The sequence below is a fragment of the Diabrotica virgifera genome, chromosome 10, assembly GCF_917563875.1.
Source record: "Diabrotica virgifera virgifera chromosome 10, PGI_DIABVI_V3a".
NCBI classification, from domain to species: Eukaryota; Metazoa; Arthropoda; class Insecta; order Coleoptera; family Chrysomelidae; genus Diabrotica; species Diabrotica virgifera.
In genome coordinates, this window is record NC_065452.1 from 29,527,601 (window position 1) to 29,553,176 (window position 25,576).

At 35.9% G+C, this 25,576-nt stretch overlaps 2 protein-coding genes across 2 annotated transcripts in view; one reads left to right on the forward strand and one right to left on the reverse strand.

Moving 5' to 3' along the window:
- Positions 1–25,576, forward strand: part of LOC126893170 (multiple epidermal growth factor-like domains protein 10) — a 156,479-nt gene that overhangs the window by 10,765 nt on the left and 120,138 nt on the right. The window contains exons 2-3 of the mRNA XM_050663121.1: positions 6,340–6,465; positions 18,676–18,966. Of these exons, the coding sequence (XP_050519078.1) occupies positions 6,340–6,465; positions 18,676–18,966 (417 nt within the window). The remainder of the gene's footprint in view (positions 1–6,339; positions 6,466–18,675; positions 18,967–25,576) is intronic.
- Positions 9,546–10,923, reverse strand: LOC126893175 (uncharacterized). The gene is made up of 2 exons (XM_050663130.1): positions 10,095–10,923; positions 9,546–9,892 (listed from the first exon to the last, which is right to left on the reverse strand). Exons 1-2 carry the CDS (start codon positions 10,857–10,859, stop codon positions 9,872–9,874), a joined length of 786 nt encoding a protein of 261 aa, XP_050519087.1. The 5' UTR covers positions 10,860–10,923; the 3' UTR covers positions 9,546–9,871.

The window sequence follows — 25,576 nt, forward strand, 5'->3', positions numbered from 1 at the left end:
GTTACCGCGACTATACGCTTTTTACGCCAGGGAAATAAGACAAAAACAAAAATATACCATGTTCGGGACACTTGAGCAGCCAGGTTGCAAATAGGTTTTTTGGGTACTATATACCTAATACATTATAAATACAAAAATTCCCTTCACAGTTCGGACGAGAGTTTTAGTTATTAACAAATAAGCGTCAACGATGGCAGTTTTTTCGTTTAAATCGCTACAGGTAAAAATAGGGTAACTAAACATCTTATTATAGTATCCTTCTTTTAGTAGATGAGAAAAGGTTTAAAATGGCAGTTTTTGAATTTTAATCCGATCCTTTGTTGCTTCGGAAATTTCAACATAAAATTAAAATTTCGAAAATAAAAAAATTTCTATAACTTTTGCGAAAATGACTTTAAGACTTTCATATTGCATGAAAAGTTGAGTCAAACAGTCCATATAATGCACAAAAATTTTTAAGACGATTCGTCAATTAGTTTAAATATTATTCAATTTGTTTATCCCAAAATTGTTTATCCCCAAATATTATCCAGAAAGAGCTTTTCTTTTGTAATGTTATTGTTCAGAAAATAATGATACTGCAATTCTGTGAAAACCACGTGAAAGAAGAATAGTTATGTTTTCAACGCATTTAAGAAAATCATTAAAAAGTCATTTTTATCATTCCGAAAACATTTTTCTAAAGTAGGGTCATTTTTGGCTTATAATTAATTTGAATAACTTTCTTAATATTGACTCTAGACCTAGACTAAAACTACTTTGGGATTTGAAAAGCTGGTATTTTTAAACGAATTTTCAAGAAAAACCTTCTCGCCTAGGTTAATCAGGGTCAAAGTTAGCCACTTTTTTTATTTAATTCACAGCTACTTTGTTTATAAAAATTAAGCAACCTAACTAGCGCCATTTTGAAGTTCAATGTATATAGTTTATTTGTAAAGTATGACTAAACTTTGAACTTCAATAAAGTGGTTAATAAAGCTTTAAAAATTACGTCCTAACGAAATCGATTCGTGGTCGGTGGAGGGGAATAATTATTAAAATCCGTGCACTCAAAAAAATAAATTGATTCTTCAAACATATGCTGTAATTAATATCTCCGGAGCTTGTTGATGGATTTTGATCTAAATTTTTGTAATTTGTATGCACTTGTAGTCTTGTAGAGTACGTTATGTACACATAACGTACTCTACATGTATAACATGACAAAATGTTAGGGGAAACCCACCTTTTCTCACTCAGGAATATGAAAAATAGGTTACGACCGATTCTAAGACCTACCGAATATACATATATAATTTCATAACAACCGGTCAAGCGGTCTCAGGGAAGTATGGCAACTAACAGTGTGACAGGAGAATTTTATAGATGCAAATATATAGATGGCTATTAAAAAATAGGGGTGGGTGATACACTGATACAAGAGTGAAAATTAAGGGTTGTATGTATTTTTTAATTCTATACCATACAAAATTAAGGTAGACAATTTTGTCCAAAAAAAACAAAAAAAATGTTATATCCTATAGGATATACGTGTAAAATTTTATAAAAATCGGTCAAGCCGTTTCGGAGGAGTATGGTAACTAACACTGTTACAGGAGAATTTTATGTATATGGAAGTAACTGTGAATTAAATAATAAAAGTGGCTAACTTTGACCGCAATTAACCTTTTTTTTGGGGGGGGGTGAGAATCTTTAAAAGACCGTCTGGGAAGGTGTCCCAGGTGTGTCGGATTCAGTCCGGCACGCTTCACCGCGTGCCGAGGCCGCCTACCGACTAAACTCATCCCCTCTTTCTCCAGCCGACGAGTCTGGAACCGCACTTAGCGTGCATGTCTGACCCGCCGACCTTACTCTTAACTCCCCTCCGGCACTATCCGCGTGCATTCCACGGGTTGGGCGGCCACCCAGCCCTCCCCACCCGCACGAGCATTGCACTAGACCGGTCGGTGAAGCGACCGTCCGGCGCAACCCATGCGCGGGCGAGACGACCGGGGTGCCCCCCCCCCACGATGGAACTAGCAAAACAGAACCAGTTGGTAATTACGAGTAACGCCAATCATTCCTACTCTCATCAATTCATACACACTCTCGTATCCACTTAGTTTTAGTTAAAAAAGAAAAGAAAGAAAAAAAAGGAAAAAAAAGGAAAAAAAAGGGGCAGTTGGCAGGATTGGATGTAAAAAGTCCTCCCCCGCCAACTACACCAGGACGTAGCGAACAAAGTATTTACAAAATAAACACGAATATAACATAACGGAGACAATACACAAAGCACATGGTCTCCTACTGATTATGTCCTAAGCGTGCACTACATTTAATACATAAAATTAAATAAATAAGTACGCGATAAATTATAAAAATAAATAAAAATAATTCAAATTAAAATAAAATAAAAAATAAAATAAAATAAAAATAAAAATAAAAAGGCAGTCAGCGTGGTTTGGGTGTAAAAGGTCCTCCCCTCGCTACTTACTTACTTTCCGTGTCCGGAACACCAACAACTTTAAATTCTGTATTTCCAATGGTTGGCCACATAGATGGCCCTGTCATTTGCTATAATTAAGTCTTGTTCTGTGCAGGTCTCTCTCATCTCTGTGCATGATAGTAGATGCCGGCTGGTCTGAACCGCGCCACAGTCGCAGGTATCGTCCTCCTGGTATCCCCATTTTTTCAGGTTACTAGCACAACGTGAAACGCCGGTTCTTAGTCTGTTTAGCGCTTTCCAAGTCGGATACGGTAAATTGTGTCCAGCAGCCATTTCCTCCGAGGGAGGAAAATGTGTCGCAGTAGTTGACGCTTGCCATAGGTGTATTCGGCGCGTCTCTGGCGCTTCGGGGATGGATCTTGATGTTTTCAGGAAGCTTTTCCGAGATCTTAGTCTGCTTGGCTGAGTTTGGTGGTCATATAAGGGGTGTCTTCGGTCCGTCTCCTGCTTTTTCCGTTCTACCTCTGACGTGACCTTTCTCCTGATTGGTGGTGGAGCAATTCCAGCAATGGGGTATACCTCTTCGATAGGTGTCGGTTTCAGGCAACCCGATATTATACGGACCGTTTCATTTAGAGCCACGTCGACGTTCTTTGCGTGAGCAGAGTTTGCCCATACTGGTGCTCCAAACTCCGCGGCCGAAAAACATAATGCCAAGGCAGAAGTGCGGAGAGTGTGTGGTTGTGCTCCCCATTTTGTATTAGTTAGCTTGCGGATGATATTATTTCTGGCACTTACTTTCTTCTTAACATCTTGACAGTGGTATCGGTAAGACAGAGTTCTATCCAGACGGACGCCAAGGTATTTTGGCGTCTTGTTGTGTTCCAGCATCTGACCACGCCATTCCACCTCCAGCGACCTTCGGGCATGCTTGTTTCTCAGGTGGAAAGCACATACCTGGGTTTTTGTGGGATTGGGTTTCAGATGGTTTTTATCATAGTATAGAGCTAAGTCTCCCAGGGCATCTGTCAGCTTCACTTCGACTTCATTGAAGGTTCTTCCCTGAGCTGCCACCGCTGTATCATCAGCGTAAATAAATTGCCTTGTTTGTTGGTGTATGGGTTGGTCGTTGGTGTATATGTTGTATAGAAACGGCGCGAGGACACTTCCCTGTGGTAGCCCATTTTTTTGGTCCCTCCACCGACTGTTCTTGGACTGGAGCGTTACGTAGAAGCGTCTATTCTGGAGGAGACATTTCACTAACCTTGTTAGTCGGAAGTCCTTTGTAGTTTCGTAGAGTTTTGCGAGTAGCCGTTGATGGTTAACTGTATCATAGGCGGCAGTTAGGTCTATGAACGCTACTCCTGTTATTTCCTTCCGTTCAAAACCATCTTCAATATGTTGGGTGAGATTAAGAATTTGACTGCAGCAGCACTTTCCGGGTCTGAATCCTGCTTGTTCTGGAATAATTTTAGTCTCCACATATTCTGCGATCCGGTTCAGTATCATTCTTTCAAAGGCCTTGAAAAGGTGGCACAAGAGAGATACAGGTCTAAAACTCTTTGTATCCGCCGGATCCTTCCCTGGTTTTAAGAGGGCTACCACTCTAGCTTTTCTCCAGATTTTGGGGATTTGTAATGTACGGATGCAGCAATTCATCATTTTTACGAGCCACTCTACGGTTTTTAGTCCAAAGTTCTTTATTTGCTCTGTTCGTATGTCGTCCAGGCCAGCCGCTTTATTATCTTTCATTTGATGGATCGCGCCTCTCATCTCCTCTAGACAAAAAGAGGTACCTAGAACATCTCTTTCTTCGTCGATATTCCGTTGAGCTCTCACCTTGTTCTTTCTTGATGTCGTCTTACCGTTCATTAGAAGATGATGGGCTATCTGATCGGGTGTGACTTCTGTCATGTTGACTGCCGGAGCAGCGGGATCGTTGCCAAGATTCCGAATCAGCTTCCAGGCACGTCTGCTGTTTTGTTTCATGTCCAGACTCGTGACCAGCTTGCACCACCTTTCCGTTCTGTTGGCGGATATCGCATGTAACATTTCCTCCCCAGCCTGTATTGTCGCTTCCGAGAAAGGGTCTTCTTCATATAGCTGTTCGTATCTTTTAAGTAGGGGTTTAGATTCTTCATTGAGCCCCGCTATGTACTCAGTTCGACAACCTCTAGGGATAAATTTCCGTGATACTTGCTTTACGATTTCTACAAATTTATCGTATGAATCAGGGCAAGGTTCTAGCTGGGAAACTTCTTGATCCAATGTTTCAGAGAATTTTTCCCATTTTGCTTTAGTAAAGTTGAACCTTCTCTTGAAAGGAACAATTTCGTATCTGATTGCCGCGTTGGAAAGACAAATTATTGGTCTGTGCTGTGTCTTTGGGAGAGCGCTTCCAACGATTTTTGTCACCTGGTCTCCAATTCTGTCGCTGACAAATATATTGTCTGGGTTGTAACCTCTGCGCCATCTTCCGCTGTTGAACGACGCAGGCTGCTTTGGATCGTGAATAAGTTTTAGGTTCATGCTTTCAGCCCATTTTTCTAGTTCTTCGCCATTGGAATCTGTTTCGTTGTAACCCCACGCGACACTGTGACAGTTGAAGTCACCCAGTACGAATTTGATTTGCTGTGATTGAAAGTTATTCGGTTCCTCAAAAGCAAAGTCAGCGTTTGGTGGTTTGTACATTGACGTTACTGTACAGGAGTTTATCTCCACTGTGAGGATCTCGATGTCATTTTGATCTGTTAGAGATGTGGATGCTACGTCGATATCTGGTCTGACGAAGACTGCGCTACCATATTGGTCGTGTGGTCTCTCCAGTATGAGCTTCATACCCCGAATCCTTGGTCTGCGGCTTGCAGTACCTCTATGGGTTTCTTGAACCAGTAGAACATCGACACCATGTTCTCTGCACATATTAGACAATAGGTCTTCTTTATCTGCTGATAGTCCTTCAATATTAATTGAGGTCGTCATCAAAAATGGCCTTGATAAAGACCGTTTTGATTTTGATTGCATCTGTGTTGTTGGTGCACCTCCCCTCGCTGACTGCCTACCACAGCCGAAATAAGACCGCAATTAACCTAGGCAAAAAGTTTTTTTTTGAAAATTCGTGTAAAAATACCAGCTTTTGAAATCCCAAAGTAGATTCACTCTACAGTCAATATTAACAAAGCTTTTCAAATTGTTTTTAAGCCAAAAATGACTCTACTTTAGTAAAATGTTTTCGGAATGATAAAAATGACTTTTTATAGATTTTTGTAAATGCTAAGAAAATATAAGTGTTCTTCTTTCATGTGCTTTTAATAGACTTGCTGCATCATTATTATTTTCTGGACAATAACATTGCAAAAAAGCTCTTTTGGATAAACAAATTGAACAAAATTTAAACTAATTGACGAATCGTCTTGAAATTTTTTGTGCATGATATATACGGGTTGTCTCAACTGTTCATGCAATATCAAAGTCTTAAGTTAATTTTCGCAAAAGTTATAGCAAATTTTTTATTTTCGAAATTTTAGTCTTATTTACAATTAGCGAAGCAACAAATGATCGGACCAAAATTCAAAAACTACCATTTTGAACCTTTGCTCATCTACTAAAAGATGAATACTCTAAATAAGATATTTAGTTACCTTATTTTTACCTGTAGCAATTTAAACGAAAGAACTGCAATTGTTGACGCTTATTTAAAATTCTCGTCCAAACTAATCGTCTTTAATAACTAAAATTCTCGTCCAAACTGTGACGGGCATTTCTGTATTTTTAATGTATTAGGTAGATATATAGTACCCAAAAACTCATTTGCAACCTGGCTGCTCAAGTGTCCGGACAAAAACCTTATTTCTCTGGACTATTTTACATTCTTGCAAGTTCGAAATGCATAAAATAATATTTTTAATTTACAGGAGTCCATGCAGACAATTGTACAGAAAATTTGAATTGTGCGGAAACTCAGATTTGTGTCAATGGTACTTGTCAATGTGATATTTTATCTTATTCCAAAGAAGATAACCCAAAGAATTGCTTGCAATGTAAGTGATACTTTTTTGTTTTTATTAAAAAATGTCTTCAGCAGTTTCATCGTTTTAAAAGTATCAAAAATGTGTATTCTATAAAATTCATTTCATTATATCAAACCCATGGAAACGAGTAAAATTTTGTATAACGAATCTTGAGACTTTAAACTTATATTCTTTTAGAACTGTACACATATTATCTAATATAAATGTTACGTTTGAGCCCGTGATACAGATACTAAATTGTACTTTGATTACTTTATTATCAAATATATTATCTAATACAGAGATGAGAAGAGCTTCCCTCCAGTTTCTGGTTACCTGTCATCTGTCGTCGTTGACAGCCCAACGCAACGTTGCCAAGCAACTCAGAACTCACAATTAAATACACAACATTTCCCTCCTTACCTATAATTAAAAGTTTATAAGTCCAACCTCTGTGGTTGATGACGTACACGATTACTACGTCTCAATTCAATACCTGTTGGATTAATAGTTTCTAAAGGTATTGAATGATCTGTTGTTTTAACAGGACTTCCAAACTGTAGACCCCCTTCTGAATCAGGACTAGTTTCCTTAATTTTGACAGAAGTCATTTGGTGACTTAGAGGGTCGACAATTTCGGAATTACAATTTTCTTGAACTACTGCAGGTCTTAACCCATGGTTTGTAGTCAGTGAAGTACTTGGTTGTTCTATGTTTGTAGTAGCTGAAAATTTCCTAATACTGTTTACATGTTTGTACAAAACTCTATCATTTACTTGAACCAAATATGTCACTGGACTTACCCGTTTTATTATACTACCCTCCTGCCACTTATCTGTTATATAAGGACCTAGTCTTCCTACTAATACTTTCTCCCCTACTAAAAAGCATTCAATTTGTTTGAAATCTAATGCTTTATTGTAACTGCAATAATTACCCTTTTTAGGTTTAATCAAATCAATGACTGCTTTTGGTTTAACTTTAAAAATATACTCATTAGGACTTACACCTGTATTTGCACAGGGAGTATTTCTATAGGTAAAAAGAAAGTTGACTAACCTTTGTTCTACTGTTAATGTTGACTTTTCTAAAAGAAATTTCTTGAACGCAACCTTTACTGTTTGTACGTGTCTCTCAGCAGTACCATTGGACTGGGGGTGATATGGAGGAGACTTTACTACCTTGATACCATTTATTTCACAAAATTTCAAAAAACAGTTAGAATTAAATGGTGGGCCATTGTCACTAACAATGATGTCTGGTAGGCCCATTATAGAAAATGTTAGTTTCAATTTTTCTATAGTATTTGTTACATTAGTACCTCTTACCATGACATGTACATCAATCCACTTAGATTTACTGTCCACTAATAACAGATAAGAGACATTATTAAAAAAAAAGAAATCAATATGAACACGTTCAAAAACATTAGCAGTTCTAGGCCAGGGCATTAAAGATTTTTCACTATTGTTTTGTGATAATTGACATATTTCACAACTGGAGATCATTTGCTCAATATCCTGTTGTAGACCTGGCCACCAAACTATTGACCTAGCAAGCATTTTGGATCTTACCATACCAGTGTGGTTCTCATGAATTAATTCTAGAATTTTGTTTCTCAAAACAGTAGGGACTATTACTTTTGAACCCACAAGTAGACAGTTTTCTTCTACAGACATCTCATGTCGTTTTAAAAAATATGGCTTCATAACTGGATCAGTGATTTTACTAGGCCATCCTGTCTTTACAAAATCTAATACCTTAACTAAAACCGTATCTGTCTTTGTTACTTTAGCCACATCCTCAAAGGTGAGGGGTAGTTCCTCTGTTAAATTAAACGAATTTATGTAACCATCAACCTCCGTGAGATCACTTAGTGGTAACCTTGATAACATATCTGCTTCATACATTTGTGACCCTTTTCGATACTCTACCTTATAATCATAGGCTGATAATATAACATTCCAGCGTATTATTCTAGATGCTGACATAACTGAAATATTACGATCTGGATTAAAGATCACTTTAAGTGGTTTATGATCTGACACTAAAATAAACTGTCTACCATATAAATATTTATGAAACTTTTTAATACAAAATATAATGGCTAGCGCTTCACGTTCAATTTGGGAATAATTCTGCTCAGCCTTACTAAGAGTTCCAGATACAAAATGTATAGGCTTTTCTCTACCATCAGAGTACCGATGACTAAGAACACCTCCCACTCCATACGAACTAGCATCACATGCAACCACAATTTGCTTATTAGGATCATAATGTGCCAGAACTTGATTTGCCTCAATTAACTCCTTACTTAAGCAAAAAGCAGCTTTACATTCTGCATTAAAATTAAATTTTACATTCTTTTCCAATAATTTATATAACGGTTTTAAGCGGCCCGATAACATAGGGATAAATTTACTATAGTAATTAATTAATCCTAAGTAAGATCGGAGTTGTGTTATATCTTTAGGTTCAGGTGCCTCTTTAATAGCTCTTAATTTATCACTAGTAGGATGAATACCATCTTTGTCTATACGGTGACCAAGATATTCAACCTGATCTTTAAAAAATGAACATTTCTGAGCATTTACCTTGATATTATAACTACTTAATCTGTTAAAAACTATTTCCAGTAATCTACTTACATGTTCTATTGAAGTACCCGAAATAAGGATATCATCTAAATAGCAATGAACATTTGGTATACCTGCCAAGATCTAATCCATTACCGATTGAAAAATTGCTGGTGCACTTGCTATACCATATGTTAACCTAGTAAACCTAAATAAGCCAATATGTGTATTTATAGTTAAATATTTTTGGAAGGTCTCATTTACTTTAAGCTGTTGATAGGCACCTGATAAATCTATACAACAAAATATTTTACCTCCAGCTAAACTTGCAAAAATATCCTCAGGTAGTGGTAATGGGTATTGCTCTACACTTAAAACTTTATTTACCGTAACTTGAAAATCAGTGCAAATTCTAATATCCTCAGTGTTTTTCTTAGCTACAACTACAATGGGTGAAGCCCATTCACTATGTTTGACAGGTTTTAAAATACCGACTTGAACCATCTGATCCAATTTTCTTTCAACTAGTGGCTTAATAGCATATGGCATTGAGTATGCCTTTTTAAAAATAGGAATCACATTATCTTTTATGTTAAATTTTACTTCAAAATGTTTGATTGGACTACACATATTGCCATCAAATAATAATTTATATTTATTTTTAATAGACTCAATTAGATCATCTCGTTCATTTATATGACCTATTTGCCCATCCATACAAAATATAGCTTTCCAGTCAGGAAACAAGATATTGAGCCAATTCCTTCCAAGCAGTGGCGTGAATTCCTTACCTGACTCTATAACTGCCAATGGCAACTCACATGTTTTACTCCCATAATGTACATTCACTGTACATTCACCTACAGCTTTAATAGGTTGACCTGAAACAGCAGTAAGTTTGTAATTTACAGGTGCTAAAGCTAGATTTAGTACATTTTTAAATTTGGATACAGACATTACTGTTCTACATGCACCAGTATCTACTTCAAAGGTTACATTTTTATTGTTTATCTTTAGGGTTACATGATATGCAGAATTTGACACATCACTCACTGTATGAAGATTAAATATGTCATTATTTACCTCGTCACTATCAATGTTATATTCCTCCTCTTGTACTACATTCACAGGTTGTGGTCGAATATCTGGACAGAAATTCTTGACATGACCAAACTTTGCACAAAAAAAACATCTCCATTTTTCAGCTGGGCATTTACCTCTATGATGACTTCTGCCACAATTTTTACAACTTTGATCTGCACTGAGAGTTGATCTAAACTTTGGATTTCTATGCTTGCCTCTGTTTAATACATTTATATTACCTCCCTCAGATAATAACTTAACTTGTTTCTGTGCTACTTCTGAGGCCAAAGCTAACTGACAAGCACTTTGAAATGTTAAATCTACATCACCCAACAACTTCTTTTGTGTTCCTTCGTCTCTAATCCCACAAACAAACCTATCCCTTAGAGCCTCTTCTAGAAACTGTCCAAAATTACAAGAATTTGCCAACTTCCTTAGCTCTACACTGTAATCAGAGATAGATTGATCAGCTTTTTGTTCACACCGATTGAAAACAAAACGTTCGTAGATTTCGGACACAGGTGGAGAAAAATGTTTAATCAATTTCCCTTTCACTTCTTGGAACGTAAATTCGGTTGGTTTCTTTGGGGCCACTAAGTTTTTCAACACCTGAAAAAGACTCGTACCTCCTAGTGTGATTAACATTGAAACCTTCATATTTTCTTCAACCTTATTAACAGTAAACAAATGTTCTAATCTTTCTATGTAGGATTCAAATTCTTCTGGAACACCGGTAAAAGCTTCAATATTACCTATCAACGCCATGTTGCTGACTACAATAACTAATATAAAACACCTCTCTGTATAAACCCTATCGTAAATAGGAACTTCACTTTTATTTTTTTTTATCCCGTCGCCAAAATGTTACGTTTGAGCCCGTGATACAGATACTAAATTGTACTTTGATTACTTTATTATCAAATATATTATCTAATACAGAGATGAGAAGAGCTTCCCTCCAGTTTCTGGTTACCTGTTATCTGTCGTCGTTGACAGCCCAACGCAACGTTGCCAAGCAACTCAGAACTCACAATTAAATACACAACAATAAACTAAGGAGAAACCAAAAATTGCATAAAGATTTAATAAAGGTGAGAATTGAGATTGGTAGATAGATAACTATCTCTAATACATAAAAGGGGAATCAAAACGCAGAGTTAGAATTTTATGGACGTATCAATGTTAAACGTATACCATAAAAGTATTGGCTAAATGTATAAGAAAATACTAAAAAATAAGTACCGAAACTATAATACACTTCTCCAAGAAATTAACGCACCACTTTAAAAATTGGTCATTTTTAATGTCTCGAATTTCCTAAACCTGTTCTGTTGTCCCATTTAAGTTTAATTGATTTTTTTATCATGTTATAACCTTACAGCTAGACATCCAGATTTAGCCATATAGCTCGCACTCCCCCTAAGGGGAAAATTCACTCATCCCAAATACCAACGGTATCAAAAAGATTGAGCTCTGTTGGGACTTTTTCCGTGTTATCGAGTCCTAGGTGGCTTCCTTTTGAGTGTAAACATCAATTGATGTATACAGTAATGTAAAGAAAGAACCAACAAGGAGAGTACCTAGTATTCAAATGATAAATTTTAAGAAAAAACAAAATATAAAGTTGTATAACAATAAAACACTGAAAACGTTTGCTTTCTATACTTTCACAAAATTTATTACAACTACCTATGTGACTACAGCTGTTTCGGCAGAGTGCCTTTCTCAAGTTTCGGCAGAGTTTACTTGAGAAAGGCACTCTGCCGAAACAGCTGTAGTCACTTAAAGAGTATCTTCCCTAACTCCCATAATTCAATTTTTTTTTTCTTTTTGCTGTTCTATTGCTCTATGCGATTAAAAAATAAAACTCAGTGCAATTTTAACCCTCCCTCTCTCCCTCTACACCGCCAATAAAAACGTCATTCTTCGTTTTTATTTTTTTTTAGGTGGAATGCAATCAATTTTAAAATTTCAAAAAATTCACACGCATAGTTGAGACTTTTACCAAACACGTCATTTTTTTTTGCAGATCCGTAGGTTGAGTGAACATAACCTCAAAAAAAAATTTTATTTTCTTTTTTGGAAAAAGCGTTCGAATTTTTCCGTAAAGTTCGTCACGTTGAAAAATAAAAAAAAAACTGTTTTTAGGGTTTTTGGGGATTTTCCCTATTTTATAGACTTTAAAATAGATCAAATCAAGGTTGTTTATAGGTTTTATGTAAATTGAAGTAAGTGGGTCCTTTAGAACATTCAAAAATGGGAGAACATTTCCAATAAACTCCCAAAAAGTCCCTAAAAAACAGTTTTTCGGATTTTTGAAGATGCGAACCGTGCGGAAAAAATCTGAAAAAAATTAGAAATATAGTGTTTGATAAAATACACAAAATAAAAAAATAGACCTACAGCCATCTCCAAAAAACAGTTATATGCTCTTTTATTTAAGTATATCTAGTCCTGTTTCTTCAAAGTTTATCTCCAGTACTTTTTCTTTGCCTTGTATACTTCTAATATTCCAGATTCCAGTTTCCATATTTCTTTTCTATTCTCCTTGTTTCTTTCATATTTTCTTTTTGCACTTCTCTTTCCTGTCCATTATGATTTATTGTAAGTACCTACTTGTATCCTTATCCATTGCCATGTTCGTTACCTTTTCTTTGTCTTGAGCATTATCAAACTCCAGCATACTCTGTCTCCCATCTTTCTCGCTGCTTTTACCTGAACTTTTATGTAAATACTTGTTATTTTTCTGCAATAAAATTGGTCATAGTACTTTTTAATGTTTTTGAATCACCTGTCTGTATTTGGAGGCCGGTTATCACCACACTATTTTTTTCTTTTCTTTTTATATTCTCTTTACATTTTGCACCAAGCTGCTTACTTCTTGTTTCATCATCTCTTTCTTTACTCTTTCACATTCTTTTTTTATGAATTGGTGTTCTTGACTTATTTGACTAATTTTATGTCTCATTTCTTTCTGCTTTCTTCGCATTTCTTTTGTAGCACTCCTCATCTCTCGCGTTTCTTTTCTCATCTCATTTATCAACTCCAATAGTTTAATGATCCTTTCATCTTTTTTATATTTGACTGGTGTTCTATTGCTAATTTCGAAAAGCTCTCTTTCTTTTCCATCGTCATTTCTTCTCCTTTTATTATAACCTTCATCAGTTGAGTCACTATCCAGGTCGAGATTAATGTAATAAAAAAATGTATAAAAAATGAAATTAAGGTCATTATTTAAAATTTAAAATTTACAATTTTAATAGATTTCTTCTTCTTCTTATAATTGTTGTAGATCTGTCGATCTGTTAATTCCGACGTTGAAGTATTTTTTGAGAGGTAGACTGCCAGCTATCTTTCTATCTTTTTGGTGGTCTCCCCGATGGACGCTTTCCTGCTGGTTTTCCTTCTAGAGCAATTCTTGGTAGTCTGTGCTCCTCCATTATTTTTACATGACTGACTGAACCATTCTCTTCGTCTTTGCCTACCTTATCTAACTACATTTTGCACGCCACATTGTTCCCTGATGATCAGGCACGTAGCCAAGGGAGTGGTCCATGGGGTCCGGACCCCTCCCAAAACTACCTCTGCTTTGGTATCCCCAAGTTATTATTAACATTTTTGAAAAAGTGAACGTAATTATTATTATTTTTTACTAGGATTATTTCTGTTTTTATTCAGTGTACGGATCAACTTACATCCAATTTAAAAATCAGATTTAGTAAAAACGAAAATATTCTATCAGCATTTCAAATTCTTTTACCTGCATTTACCTCTACAGAAAAAGCAAAATTGCTAGAAAATTCGGCTGCCTATTACTCCCGCAACACTTCTCTTGCAGCAATTAAAGTTGAATATGTATATGTTATGGTGTAACTGTAATATAATATCATCTTTTCAACAAAATACCGAAGTTCTCCACGTAATGAAACATTGTAATAAAGATTTGTTCGCTAAACATTGACAAATTCCTTACAATTTTGGCAACTATACCTGTCACAACGGCCATTGTAGAACCTCCGTTCTCAACAATGAAGCGAGTAAAAACTTTACTCAGAAACAAGAGGGAAACGAAAGACTCAGTTTATTGGCTCTTTGTTCCGTTCATTGGAACGTCGAAAGCCAGAAATATAGGTATCAAATCATCATCACAGATGTCATAGAGCGAATAGCATAGCTGAGGTGGAATTGGGCGGGTCATGTAGCCAGAATGGAGAATGGTGGTGGACCCAAAAATATACAGTGTGGAGACCACGAACGGACAGAAGAAGTAGGGGTAGACCACCTACACGATGAACAGACAACATCAAAAGGGTTGCTGGAAGCCCAAGATCGACAGGACTGAAAGAAATTAGGGGAGGCCTATGTTCAACTTTGAATGCAGAAGGCTGGATGATGATGATATATCAAATAACCCAAAATTATTGAGTAGACAGCTGAATAGAAGACCAGGTGTACACTTTTCTACGGAATTCTATATTTCGTTAGTAGTCACTAACATCAGGGAAGATAAAATGATATTAAACATACAATTGTGAAATTAGCTATTAAAAACAACTTACTTTACTAGAATGAGATTGTCGTCATGTAGATGTTATATCTTAGTAAAGTAGTAAACACTTGTTATTGCAATTTTTAAAATATTAAAATAGTTTTTTCAAATGTTGCATATGGATCTAAAATTTATTCTGAATATTTTTTCAATACCTTACCGTCTAACCTAACAAAAGATTTGACTTGTATTTGGACCCCCCTCAAGAACATTTCCTGGCTACGTGCCTGCTGATGATGTTGTTTCGTATTCTATCCCTTCTTGTCTTCCCTGTTATTGCTCTTAGTGTCTTCATTTCGGCTGTTCGTAGCATGCTTTTGGTTTTATTGGTGTTTTCTCTTGATTCAATGCCATAGATCATAACAGGTCTGATGCAAGTTTTATAAATTCTAACTTTGCTCTAAAATTTCGCCAGCTAATGCCTTGAATGATACATCACACATTTTCACAAAACAAGAACAAAATAATACCAATCATAAAATCTTCTGTGAACCTATCAGTCTGCCAGAATTAAACTATAACATAAAAAATAGAAAGAATACATCACCTGGTTATGATGATATTAGATATCCTATGATATACCAACTACCAAACAATGCCAAGATGTTTCTAATCAAAATCCTAAATGACATCTGGATTAATGGGGAATGTATAGAAGAATGGAAAAAGACTATTGTAACACCCATACACAAACCAAACAAAAACCCCCACTTATGCGATTCATATAGACCTATTGCACTTATGCCATGTATACTCAAAATTTTTGAAAGAATAATTAAAAACCGACTGGAATGGTGGTTAAATACAACTGGCTCTCTGCCAACCACACAATACGGTTTTAAAAAAGGGTTTGGCACCATTGATGCGGTGACACACTTAGTTACAGACATACAAATATGTTTAACTGAAAATGATTACAATAGCACGATGTTTCTAGATGTTAAAGGTGCATATGACAATGTCAACTGGTTCATTCTACGGGAAAAAATGATACAATTACAAATACCTCAAGAAGTTGCTAACACCATATGCAAATTGTATATAAACAGGCAAGTAGGACTCAGAGGATGTGATGGCTGTCAAGTGAAATACCAAACTGCAAATTTAGGGTTGCCACAAGGATCTGTTCTTGCACCACTACTCTTCAATATATATACCACTAATTTACACTCCTCCATATCTACAGCAACTATGATACAATATGCCGATGATTTTGTTGTTTATACACGTAGCAAACACCTCGATGAATGCATCAATCGTTTAAACTCCAGCACAGAACTCTTTTTAAGATCCATAAATGATTTAGGACTACAAATCTCCGCTGAAAAATCCAAAGTCGTTATCTTCACCAGGCATAATGTGAAACCAATGCAGAAAATTAAAATAAATAAAATAGAATTTCCAGTGGATACCAATGTTAAATACTTAGGAGTTATATTAGACAGAAAACTGACCTGGAAACCACACATTGAACAAATAGAGATAAAATGTAACAAAGGACTAAACTTCCTAAAATCCATCATGCGAACTTGGTGGGGAGCAGAACCTCAAACAGCACTAATTTTCTATAGAGCTTACATAAGATCAATAATTGATTATGGTTGTACACTTTATGGAACGGCCAATAAAACCAATCTACGTAAGCTGGACATAATACAAAACAAAGCACTTAGAATATGTCTGGGAGCACTGAAATCTACACCAGTTGAACCATTAAGAGCTGAAGCAATCGAACCTCCATTAGAACTGAGAAGATCATTTTTAGCTGAAAAAATGATTATTAAATCACTAAAGAAAAATTCACCATTCATTAGTAGCATATACAAGTTAAACGAATACGACTTAACTAAGCCTTTTTGGATACATAAGAACTCTCCTCCTATTTGTGAAGCATTAAGAAACGTGACCCTACAACCACAAACAAAGGTAGAGGTCGATTACTTTGTTCATTTTGTTGTATGTGATGTGAATATACCCCATTACTCTGAATTAGCATCATCTAATAACATAGTTATTAATCAAATTTTAGACCAACATCCAAACTATGTCACAATATACACTGATGGATCAAAAAACACTGACGGCACAGGTTGTGCCTTCGTAATACCTAAACGTATACAAAAACACTATAAGCTACATAAAAATACATCTATCTACACAGCCGAGGCAATAGCAATTCTAAAAGCACTAGAATATGTACAACAGGAAGAGGAACAGAATGCCATTTATCTTCTCCGATTCACTTTCAGTTCTTAAAATTCTAAAATCCAACTCAAACACAACAAATGATATTATCTTTAACATTCAAACAATTATTAAAAAATTACAAGATCAAAATAAATTTATAAAATTCTTCTGGGTTAAAGCACACGTAGGAATAACAAACAATGAAATTGCAGACAAAATTGCCAAAGAAAGCATAGAAATGGGGGAACAGATAAATTGCCAATTAACTACGGATGAACAAATAAACATATCAAAACATAAAATGATGAGAAAATGGTCCTACTTGTGGCAAGAATACACATTTACAAATCCAACACGTTACACCAGAATAGAAACCAAATTGAGGAAAAAACCTTGGTACAATAAGTTCGATTACAATCGCAAAAGCATAACCACTATTAGTAGAATGAAGCTTGGTCATGCGTGTTATCCAGCACACTTACATAAAATCAAAATACTTGAGAGTGATCTTTGTGAATTTTGTAATAAAATCGGTGACCTGGACCACATATTTTTTGATTGCCAAAAATATAGGGCTCAATCCAATGAGCTGTTCAGAAAACTTCTAAAATTGAACATTGAAAGCCCATATAACATAATGCATCTTCTTGCTTTAAACAGAAAAGAAATTTACGATTGTCTGTTATATTTCGTCAGAATAACAAAAATACAAATTTAATAATACCTTTTGCTGCTACCTTATGTCTTTCCTTAATGTATATATACCTTATCTATCCGAGGCCTACCTTTGATCGTTTATAAAATGCCCTGATCGGCCCCTGGGCGAGAAGAGTGTAATCCTTGTGTCAAATCCTTGCCCTCTCTTTTACAAAATTTGTATCTGGCTGTGTGGGTTTTACCTTAAAGCCAAAAAAAAAAAACTTTGCTGACCATTCTCATATATGGGTTATTCCAGACCACATCTCTCAAACATCCGGACATGACTGCGGCCTTGTTAATTTGTACTTTTAAGTCTCTGGCTGGGTCATGATAACTTGATAAGTCTACACCTAGATACTGGTTTAGCTGTTCTCCTCTACCACGAGCTTGCATCTAATTGGATCTTTCACAATGGTAATGCATATTGTTTTCTGCGTGAATAGTGGATATGTTCATGTTGAGTCGTCGACATGCTTGATAGAATCGATAAAGTTATCTTTGTAGGTCATCCTCATCCTCTGCAATCAGGGCTGCATCATCCGCATAGCACACTATACTGATTCTACTGTGACCGAGTCTGTATCCTAGTTGTAGCGATTCCACATCTTCTATTATTTCATCCAGTAGCATATTGAATAGAAATAGGCTGAGGCTGTCTCCCTGCCTGATTTCCCCTGGTGTTGATATGTTGGCCGTAGTGGTGTCGTTTGTTTTAATTTTTGTCGTGCTGTTATTGCTCATTTGCTTCATGACTTCGATAATGCTTGCCGGTATCCTTTTTTGTTTCATTTTCTTTAATATACCGCTAAGTCTGACTCTATCAAATGCTTTCGTTAGGTCTACGAAGCAAATATATGCAGGTTTGTTATATTCTATCGACTTCTCTTTCACTTGTTTCATGACAAATATTGCGTCCGTCGTCGACCTGTTTTTTCTGAATCCTTGCTGTTCTTCTCTGTTCTTTATCTGTGATTCCAATTTATCCTTAAGAATTCTGTGAATAACCTCATTGTCGTATTTATTATTCCGTGTGTATATTTATAAGAGAGTTATTCCTCTGTAGCTGTCCGGACATGATCTTTTAATAATGCATAAAAAATAAAAATCTGGTCATTATTTAAAATGTTTGTATTTTTATATTTATAGATGCAACCGAATATAATGGATACTGCCAAGAAACAAAGCAATGCGAATGGTTAGGAGATAATTCAGTTTGCTTCAATACGAGTTATGTCTGTACTTGCGAACCAGGGTATAGATGGTATCGAGGAAAATGTGAACACTTCGTTGGTAAAGGTGAAGCATGTGGTTCATCCTCTGCCTGTTTTGATGGAATGGATCCTTTGGCGTTAACGTGCGACAATAATAAATGTGTCTGCAGTGATAATTATTATGACCGAGGATCTGACTGTAGGATAAAATCAGATGAACACAAAGGTAAGAGATCTAACAGTCTTATTGCGTTTTTCTTACTGCGAGCAAAAAAAATCAACTCAAAAGTAAAATAAGTTATATTTGTTGATTAAGCGGTTTGGCAAGTGCCTATCCACATACAGGGTGTTAGTAAATATGTATGAAAAATTTTAAAAGCTAATTCTACATGAAAAAATATTGCCGGTTTGCTCTATAAACATATGGCCGCAAATGCTTCGTTTGCGAGATACGGGGTGTTGAAATTTTTATTTCAAACTGCCAATTTATTTATTGCTCTAAGACCAGTTGAGCTATGAAAATAAAATTTGATGAGTTTTAGGAGGTAGTCATTGTGCATTTTGTGACATACAACTAAGAATTTTGTCTTCATCATTGGCGCGCATAAGGGTAATAGTCTGAATTTTTTAAAGAAAAAAATAGTACTCCACTGAGATATTTCAAATTAAAAATTATTTTTAAATTCCACGTTTAATTTTTGATAAAAACTTTTCTTGCCTTTTTTCTATTATGCACGGTTTTTATGTAAAAAAATAAAACATCTTGGCGCCTATTTTTCATTTCTTAATACATCATCAAGAACTATCCAATATAATAATACTAAACTAGAACAATCACAGAAAATATTACTAATAAGATTTCAACTAGGTGCAAAGCTGCAAAAAATGTTTAAATGATCTCCTTTACAGGTAACAGAAGAATTGTATATTCATCATTGGCGCGCGTACGGGTAATGGTATGAATTTTTTTAAGAAAAAAATAGTATGCCACTGAGATATGTCAAACTAAAAATTGTTTTTGAATTCCTTATTCAATTTACAATAAAATCTTTCTTGCCTTTTTTCATACGAGGCGCCGTTTTTATACAAAAAAATAAAGCATCTTAACGCTTACAAAGTATTTGAGGTAGTTTCCATATGCATAGAAACTTAGTTCAAATACTTTAAATTAAACGTTAATTTTGTTTATCTTGAATCGCGAAAAACAACAAGCACACTCTCACACTCACTATTATACAACGTCTAAATTCCATATTATCACTAAATGTCCATACGCACGGAGCATTAGCATTAGAACACATGATTGCGTCTCAGTTTTTTATTATTATTGTAGGTAGGACCCTGGGTTATTCCGAGATGCATGAACAGAGCCAAGAAGCCGACCATCTTCCTTTGCTAATGCTCCGCGCAGCCCAGCAGGCGTTGAAGGAGACCCGGTCTCCTCAGGTAAGCCGCACACCAACGAAACATGAAACGTAAAACATGAAACATGAAACGTAAAACACGTTTCATGAAAATAAAACACGGCTAAACAAATCTTGAAGTCCGCCTACCAATGAAACGAGTGTGATTCATGCTCATAAAACATTTTTATTTTCGGAGAGTTTCATAAATGGCCGGACGTTTATTTATTTAACAGTGTTTTATTTCCATGAAACGTGATTTACGTTTCATGTTTCTTTGATGTGCGGCCTGCCTAACAGTGGCATCTACGGTGCCATCATACGCTGCCTGGAGATTTACCAACGGAGGCTAACTAGCTTCTCGGCTCCGTTGCGTGCATCTCGGGACAACGAATTTTAGGGTCCTGACTAAAAATAATGAAAAAACTAAAAGTGCGAATTTTGTTATGAAATTTGGTATGTGGGGTTAGAATAATATTTGGAACAACTTGTTCAAATAACTTTTTCCGATATCTGTAACACAAAGCAAAATATCGGTAATTTATCGTGTTTTTGGATTCGCAGTAGTCCGCGTTTAGAATTAAAAAATTCAGTTGACTATCTTAAAAAATGAGAACATTCAACCTATATGGACTGCAAAACTTCAAATCTGTATTTATTTTGATATGCATATCTAGATACTTACAAAGATGGAATTGTTAACAAATAGGTAAACGACACAAACGTTGGTATTAAACTTTTACAATTAGACTAACTATTTATAAATTGTTATGATATTATGAAATTATGAATTATGATGATATTATGAAATGTAAATAAAAAATGGTCAAAAAATGGTGCCTCAAATTACATTTTTTGGCGCATTTTTTTGGTAATGCAAATTTTTCTAGAGATTTTACAGTTAGGTATATTACGAGCTATTGTAAAAATCACGAGCCGCCACTGAACAGAAGTAATTTTGAAAATAGAAAATAGGAAGGTTTCAGATGCAGAATACATTATTAAAAATAATCATCATCATTCTCTTTGCCTTATCCCTATGCGGGGTCGGCTTCCCTAATTGCATTTCTCCATACAATTCTATCTTGAGTCATATCAATCCTAATCCCCTTTACCAACATGTCCTGCCTAATCGTCTCCCCCCACGTCTTCTTTGGTCTTCCTCTCCTACTCCATACCAGGAATCTGCACTTCAGCAATTCTTCGTATTGGGTGATTAGCGTCTCGATGTTGAACATGACCAAACCATCTCAACCTATGCTCTTTCATTTTGGCATCAATTGGTGCCACACCTAGACTTCCCCTAATATACTCATTTTTAACTTTATCCTTTTTTGTCACTCCACTCATCCATCTAAGCATTCTTATTTCCGACACATGCATTCGTTGTTCCTCTTTCTTTCTCACTGCCCAACATTCAGTTCCGTACATCATAGCCGGTCTTATGGCTGTTTTATAGAATTTTCCCTTCAACTTCATTGGAATTTTCCTGTCACACAGCACACCACTCGCTTCCTTCCACTTCATCCATCCAGCCCTAATTCTACTGCATGCATCTCCAACTATTTCTCCATTACTCTGTAATACCGATCCCAGGTACTTAAAACTATTGCTTTGTACAATCAGTTCACCATCCAAAGATACCATGTTATTTTTAGTAACTCCATCTTTAAATGAACATTGCAAATACTATGTCTTTGTCCTACTAAGCTTTAAACCTTTTTCCTCTAGAGCTTGTCTGAACTGTTCCAGTTTTTGTTCTAAGTCTCTTTCACTATTTCCTACTAACACATCATCAGCATACATTAAGCACCATGGAATGTTACCCTGTAGTTTCGCTGTTATCTGGTCCAAAACTAATGAGAATAAATACGGACTAAGCACCGAGCCCTGGTGCAATCCTACTTTCACATGAAATTTCTCCCATACCTGTCCTAACACTAGTCGTTACTCCCTCATACATATCCCTCACAATCTTTACATATTCACCAGGGACTCCTTTCTTATTGAGTGCCCACCACAGAATCTTTCGAGGACTCTATCATATGCTTTCTCAAGATCAATGAATACCATATGAGCGTTTGTTTCTTTACTCCTGTATTTTTCTATCAACTGCCTTATAATGAAAATTGCATCTGTTGTTGATCTACCCTGCATAAAGCCAAACTGATTCTCGGATATTTCGGTCTCTTCACGTATCCGTCTATCAATTACTCTTTCCCTTATTTTCATGGTGTGGCTAAGCAGTTTTATAGCCCTGTAGCTTGTACATTGTTGTATATCTCCCTTGTTTTTGTAGACAGGTACTAGTATACTGCTTCTCCATTCATCTGGCATTTGTCTAACTTCCATAATTCTATTAAATAAACCTGCTAGCCACCTTGTTCCTGTCTCTCCCAATGCTCTCCATACTTCCCCAGGAATATCATCTGGTCCTACCGCTTTTCTTTTCTTTATTTTTTGAAGCGCTTGAGCCACTTTCACGTTTGTTATTTTGGTGACCATTGCTGCTACTGTCTCCGTTGACTCTACAGGCTGTCTGTCAAATTCTTCATTTAATAAGCTGTCAAAGTACTTTCTCCATCTCTTTTTGACATCCTTTTCGTGAACTAGTATTTTATTATTTTCATCTCGGATACATCTAATCTGATTAAAATCTTTTGCTTTCTTTGCTCTCTGTTTGGCTATTTTTTATATTTTAGTTTCGCCTTCCCTGGTATCTAGTTGATCGTATAGGCTTGAATACGTTTCTGCTTTGGCTTTTGCTACTGCTACTTTCGCTTCCTTTTTCGCCACCATATAGTTTTAAAGATCTGTGTCGGATCTGGTTTCTTGCCACTTTTTATATAATGTTCGCTTCTGTTTTATTTTTCCTTGAACTTCGTTTGACCACCACCAAGTCTCTTTATCCTCAAACTTTTTTCCTGACGTTTTCTTAAGTATTTCAATAGCAGTCTCTCTAATAATGTTGGCCATTTTTCTCCAAATTGTGTTAGGGCTTCCTTTCATGTTCCAACATATTTTGTCTACTATTCTTTCCCTGAATAGACCTTCTTTCTCATCTTTTAGCATCCACCACTTGATTTTTTGTGGTCCTCTCCGATATTTTTGTTTAGTTTCGCTTTTTACTGCGATGTCCAGAACAAGCAGCTTATGTTGTTGGCTGACTGTCTCACTAACTATTACCTTGCAGTTCTTGCATTCACGTACCTATGTTTTCTTTCCTTATCATGAAGTAGTCTATTTGGGATTGATGTTGTCCACTTTTGTAGGTAATAAGGTGAGTTTCTCTCTTTTTAAAGAATGTGTTAACAATCGCCATATCCAATGCTGTTACTAATTCAAGCATGTCATCACCAGCTTCATTTCTAGTTCCAAAGCCTAATCCCCCATGTATTGTTTCATATCATGTCTTGGCTTGGCCCACATGTGCATTGAAATCACCTCCTATTATAATTTTCTCCTCTGCTGGAATATCACTCAGTACGTCTCCTAATTGGTCATAGAAAGCTCTTCTTTCATTCTCACCCAGACCTGTTTTAGGAGCATACACACACACACAACATTCAATACCTCTTTATCAATTACAAATTTCACTGACATCATTCTATCGCTGTTCTTACAACTTCTACTACGTTATCTTTCATTTCTCTTTCAGCAATTATACCAACTCCATTTCTAGTGTTACTACTCCCTACATACCACAATTTGTATCCTTCACCTAGTTCTTTCGCCCTTTGTCCTTTCCACCTAGTTTCTTGAATACAAGCAATTTGAACTCTTCTTCGTTTGAGCGCATCCACTAACTCCAGACTCTTACCTGTAAGACTACCAAGATTCCAAGACCCTATCCTGATTTGTCTAACCTGTAATGATGTTCTCCCTGAGATAGTCCTCACCCGGAGATCCGAACGGAGGCTCATTTTACTTCCGGAATATTTTACCTCAGGAGATGCCATCATTTCAGTATAAGTTTTTATTGCGTTGGAGAAGGTCTTTTCATTTTTATGGCCTGAAAAGATTTTTTTTGGATATTTGATGCCTGAATGCCTTTTCTATCAGCACCATACCCTGCCCTGCATTATTAAAAATTATAATATCCACTAATTTAAATCTAGAAACCTTCCTTATTAGAACCTTTCTTTGTTAACGACAAAATAGAAAACTGAAAGGATTCTACAAAATTCAATCACGTGCCGTTTTCATTCATATAGGAAAAGGTACAAGGAAAGAAAATGTGATTGAATATTATAGAATCCTTTCCGTTTTCTATTTAATCGTCTCTTTGTCTTGTAAATGGTAGAAGGCAGCGATGCAGGATGTTAACAAAGAATGGGTCTAATAAGGACGTTTCTAGATTTAAATTAGTGTATATTATTATTTTTAATAATGTATTCTGTATCTGAGATCTTCCTATTTTATATTTTCTTTAATAGATGTCGCTGCAGCGTCCTCAAAGGGGATTTCAATATATCTTTGAAATTTCCCTTAATTAGGCAATTTGGTTTTGTGTTAATTCAGAGGCGAGCAAGCATCTGTACTGACGACGAATAGCGCTGTCTGCAGTGTCTGCAGATTATGCCTTGCCTCTGAATCGAAATAAAACATAAATTGCCTTTCACAGAAGTAATTTTTATTGCAATTACACCAATATTTATGAAGTTAGTAACTATGAACTATAATTCCTCAAATGAGAAGACTGATATCTGATATCATCGTTTAAAGGCGGAATCACCTCAAATTTAAATGTACACAGCGGCCCCTGCGGCCCACGAAAACTACCTGCTTAATTTGCGTTTTCTCATAAGAAATCACGGAATGTATAATTACTACATTTATTTGTGTTTCTCTATAGCAGAATCGGTTTGCTATGGCCATAAAAAACGTGTACAGTAGGAAAAATGAAAGAATACCCATGAACGAACATATAAAACACGCTGTATTTTCCTGTCACCGTGTCACACAAAAAATTGGCCAGCGCAAGTACATGTAATAATTATTGTTACATGTACTTGCACTGGACAATTTTCTTTGTGACACGGTGACAGGAAAATACAGCGTGTTTTATATGTTCGTTCATGGGTATTCTTTCATTTTTCCGACTGTATTTAATTTATGCTTAACTTCTGAGTGGCACTTTCCTTCTATAGACGTGGACTATAATTTCAGTGTTTTTCTAGATAAGCTTCTCCGCATCTTCAATAAGGCATTTCCTTTAATCCCTATTAAGCCAAAACATCGGAAACCTTGGGTTACGAAAGGTATTCTCATATCAGCCAAGAATATGCGTTCACTACTTTACATCAAGAAATTGACTACCAATGTTTCTGTCACTGAATATATCACGAAGTACAGGACAACATATCTAAAACTTATCAAATTAGCTAAAAAAGTCTATTATCAAAATCGTCTGGGAAGCTCTAAAAGTGTTGC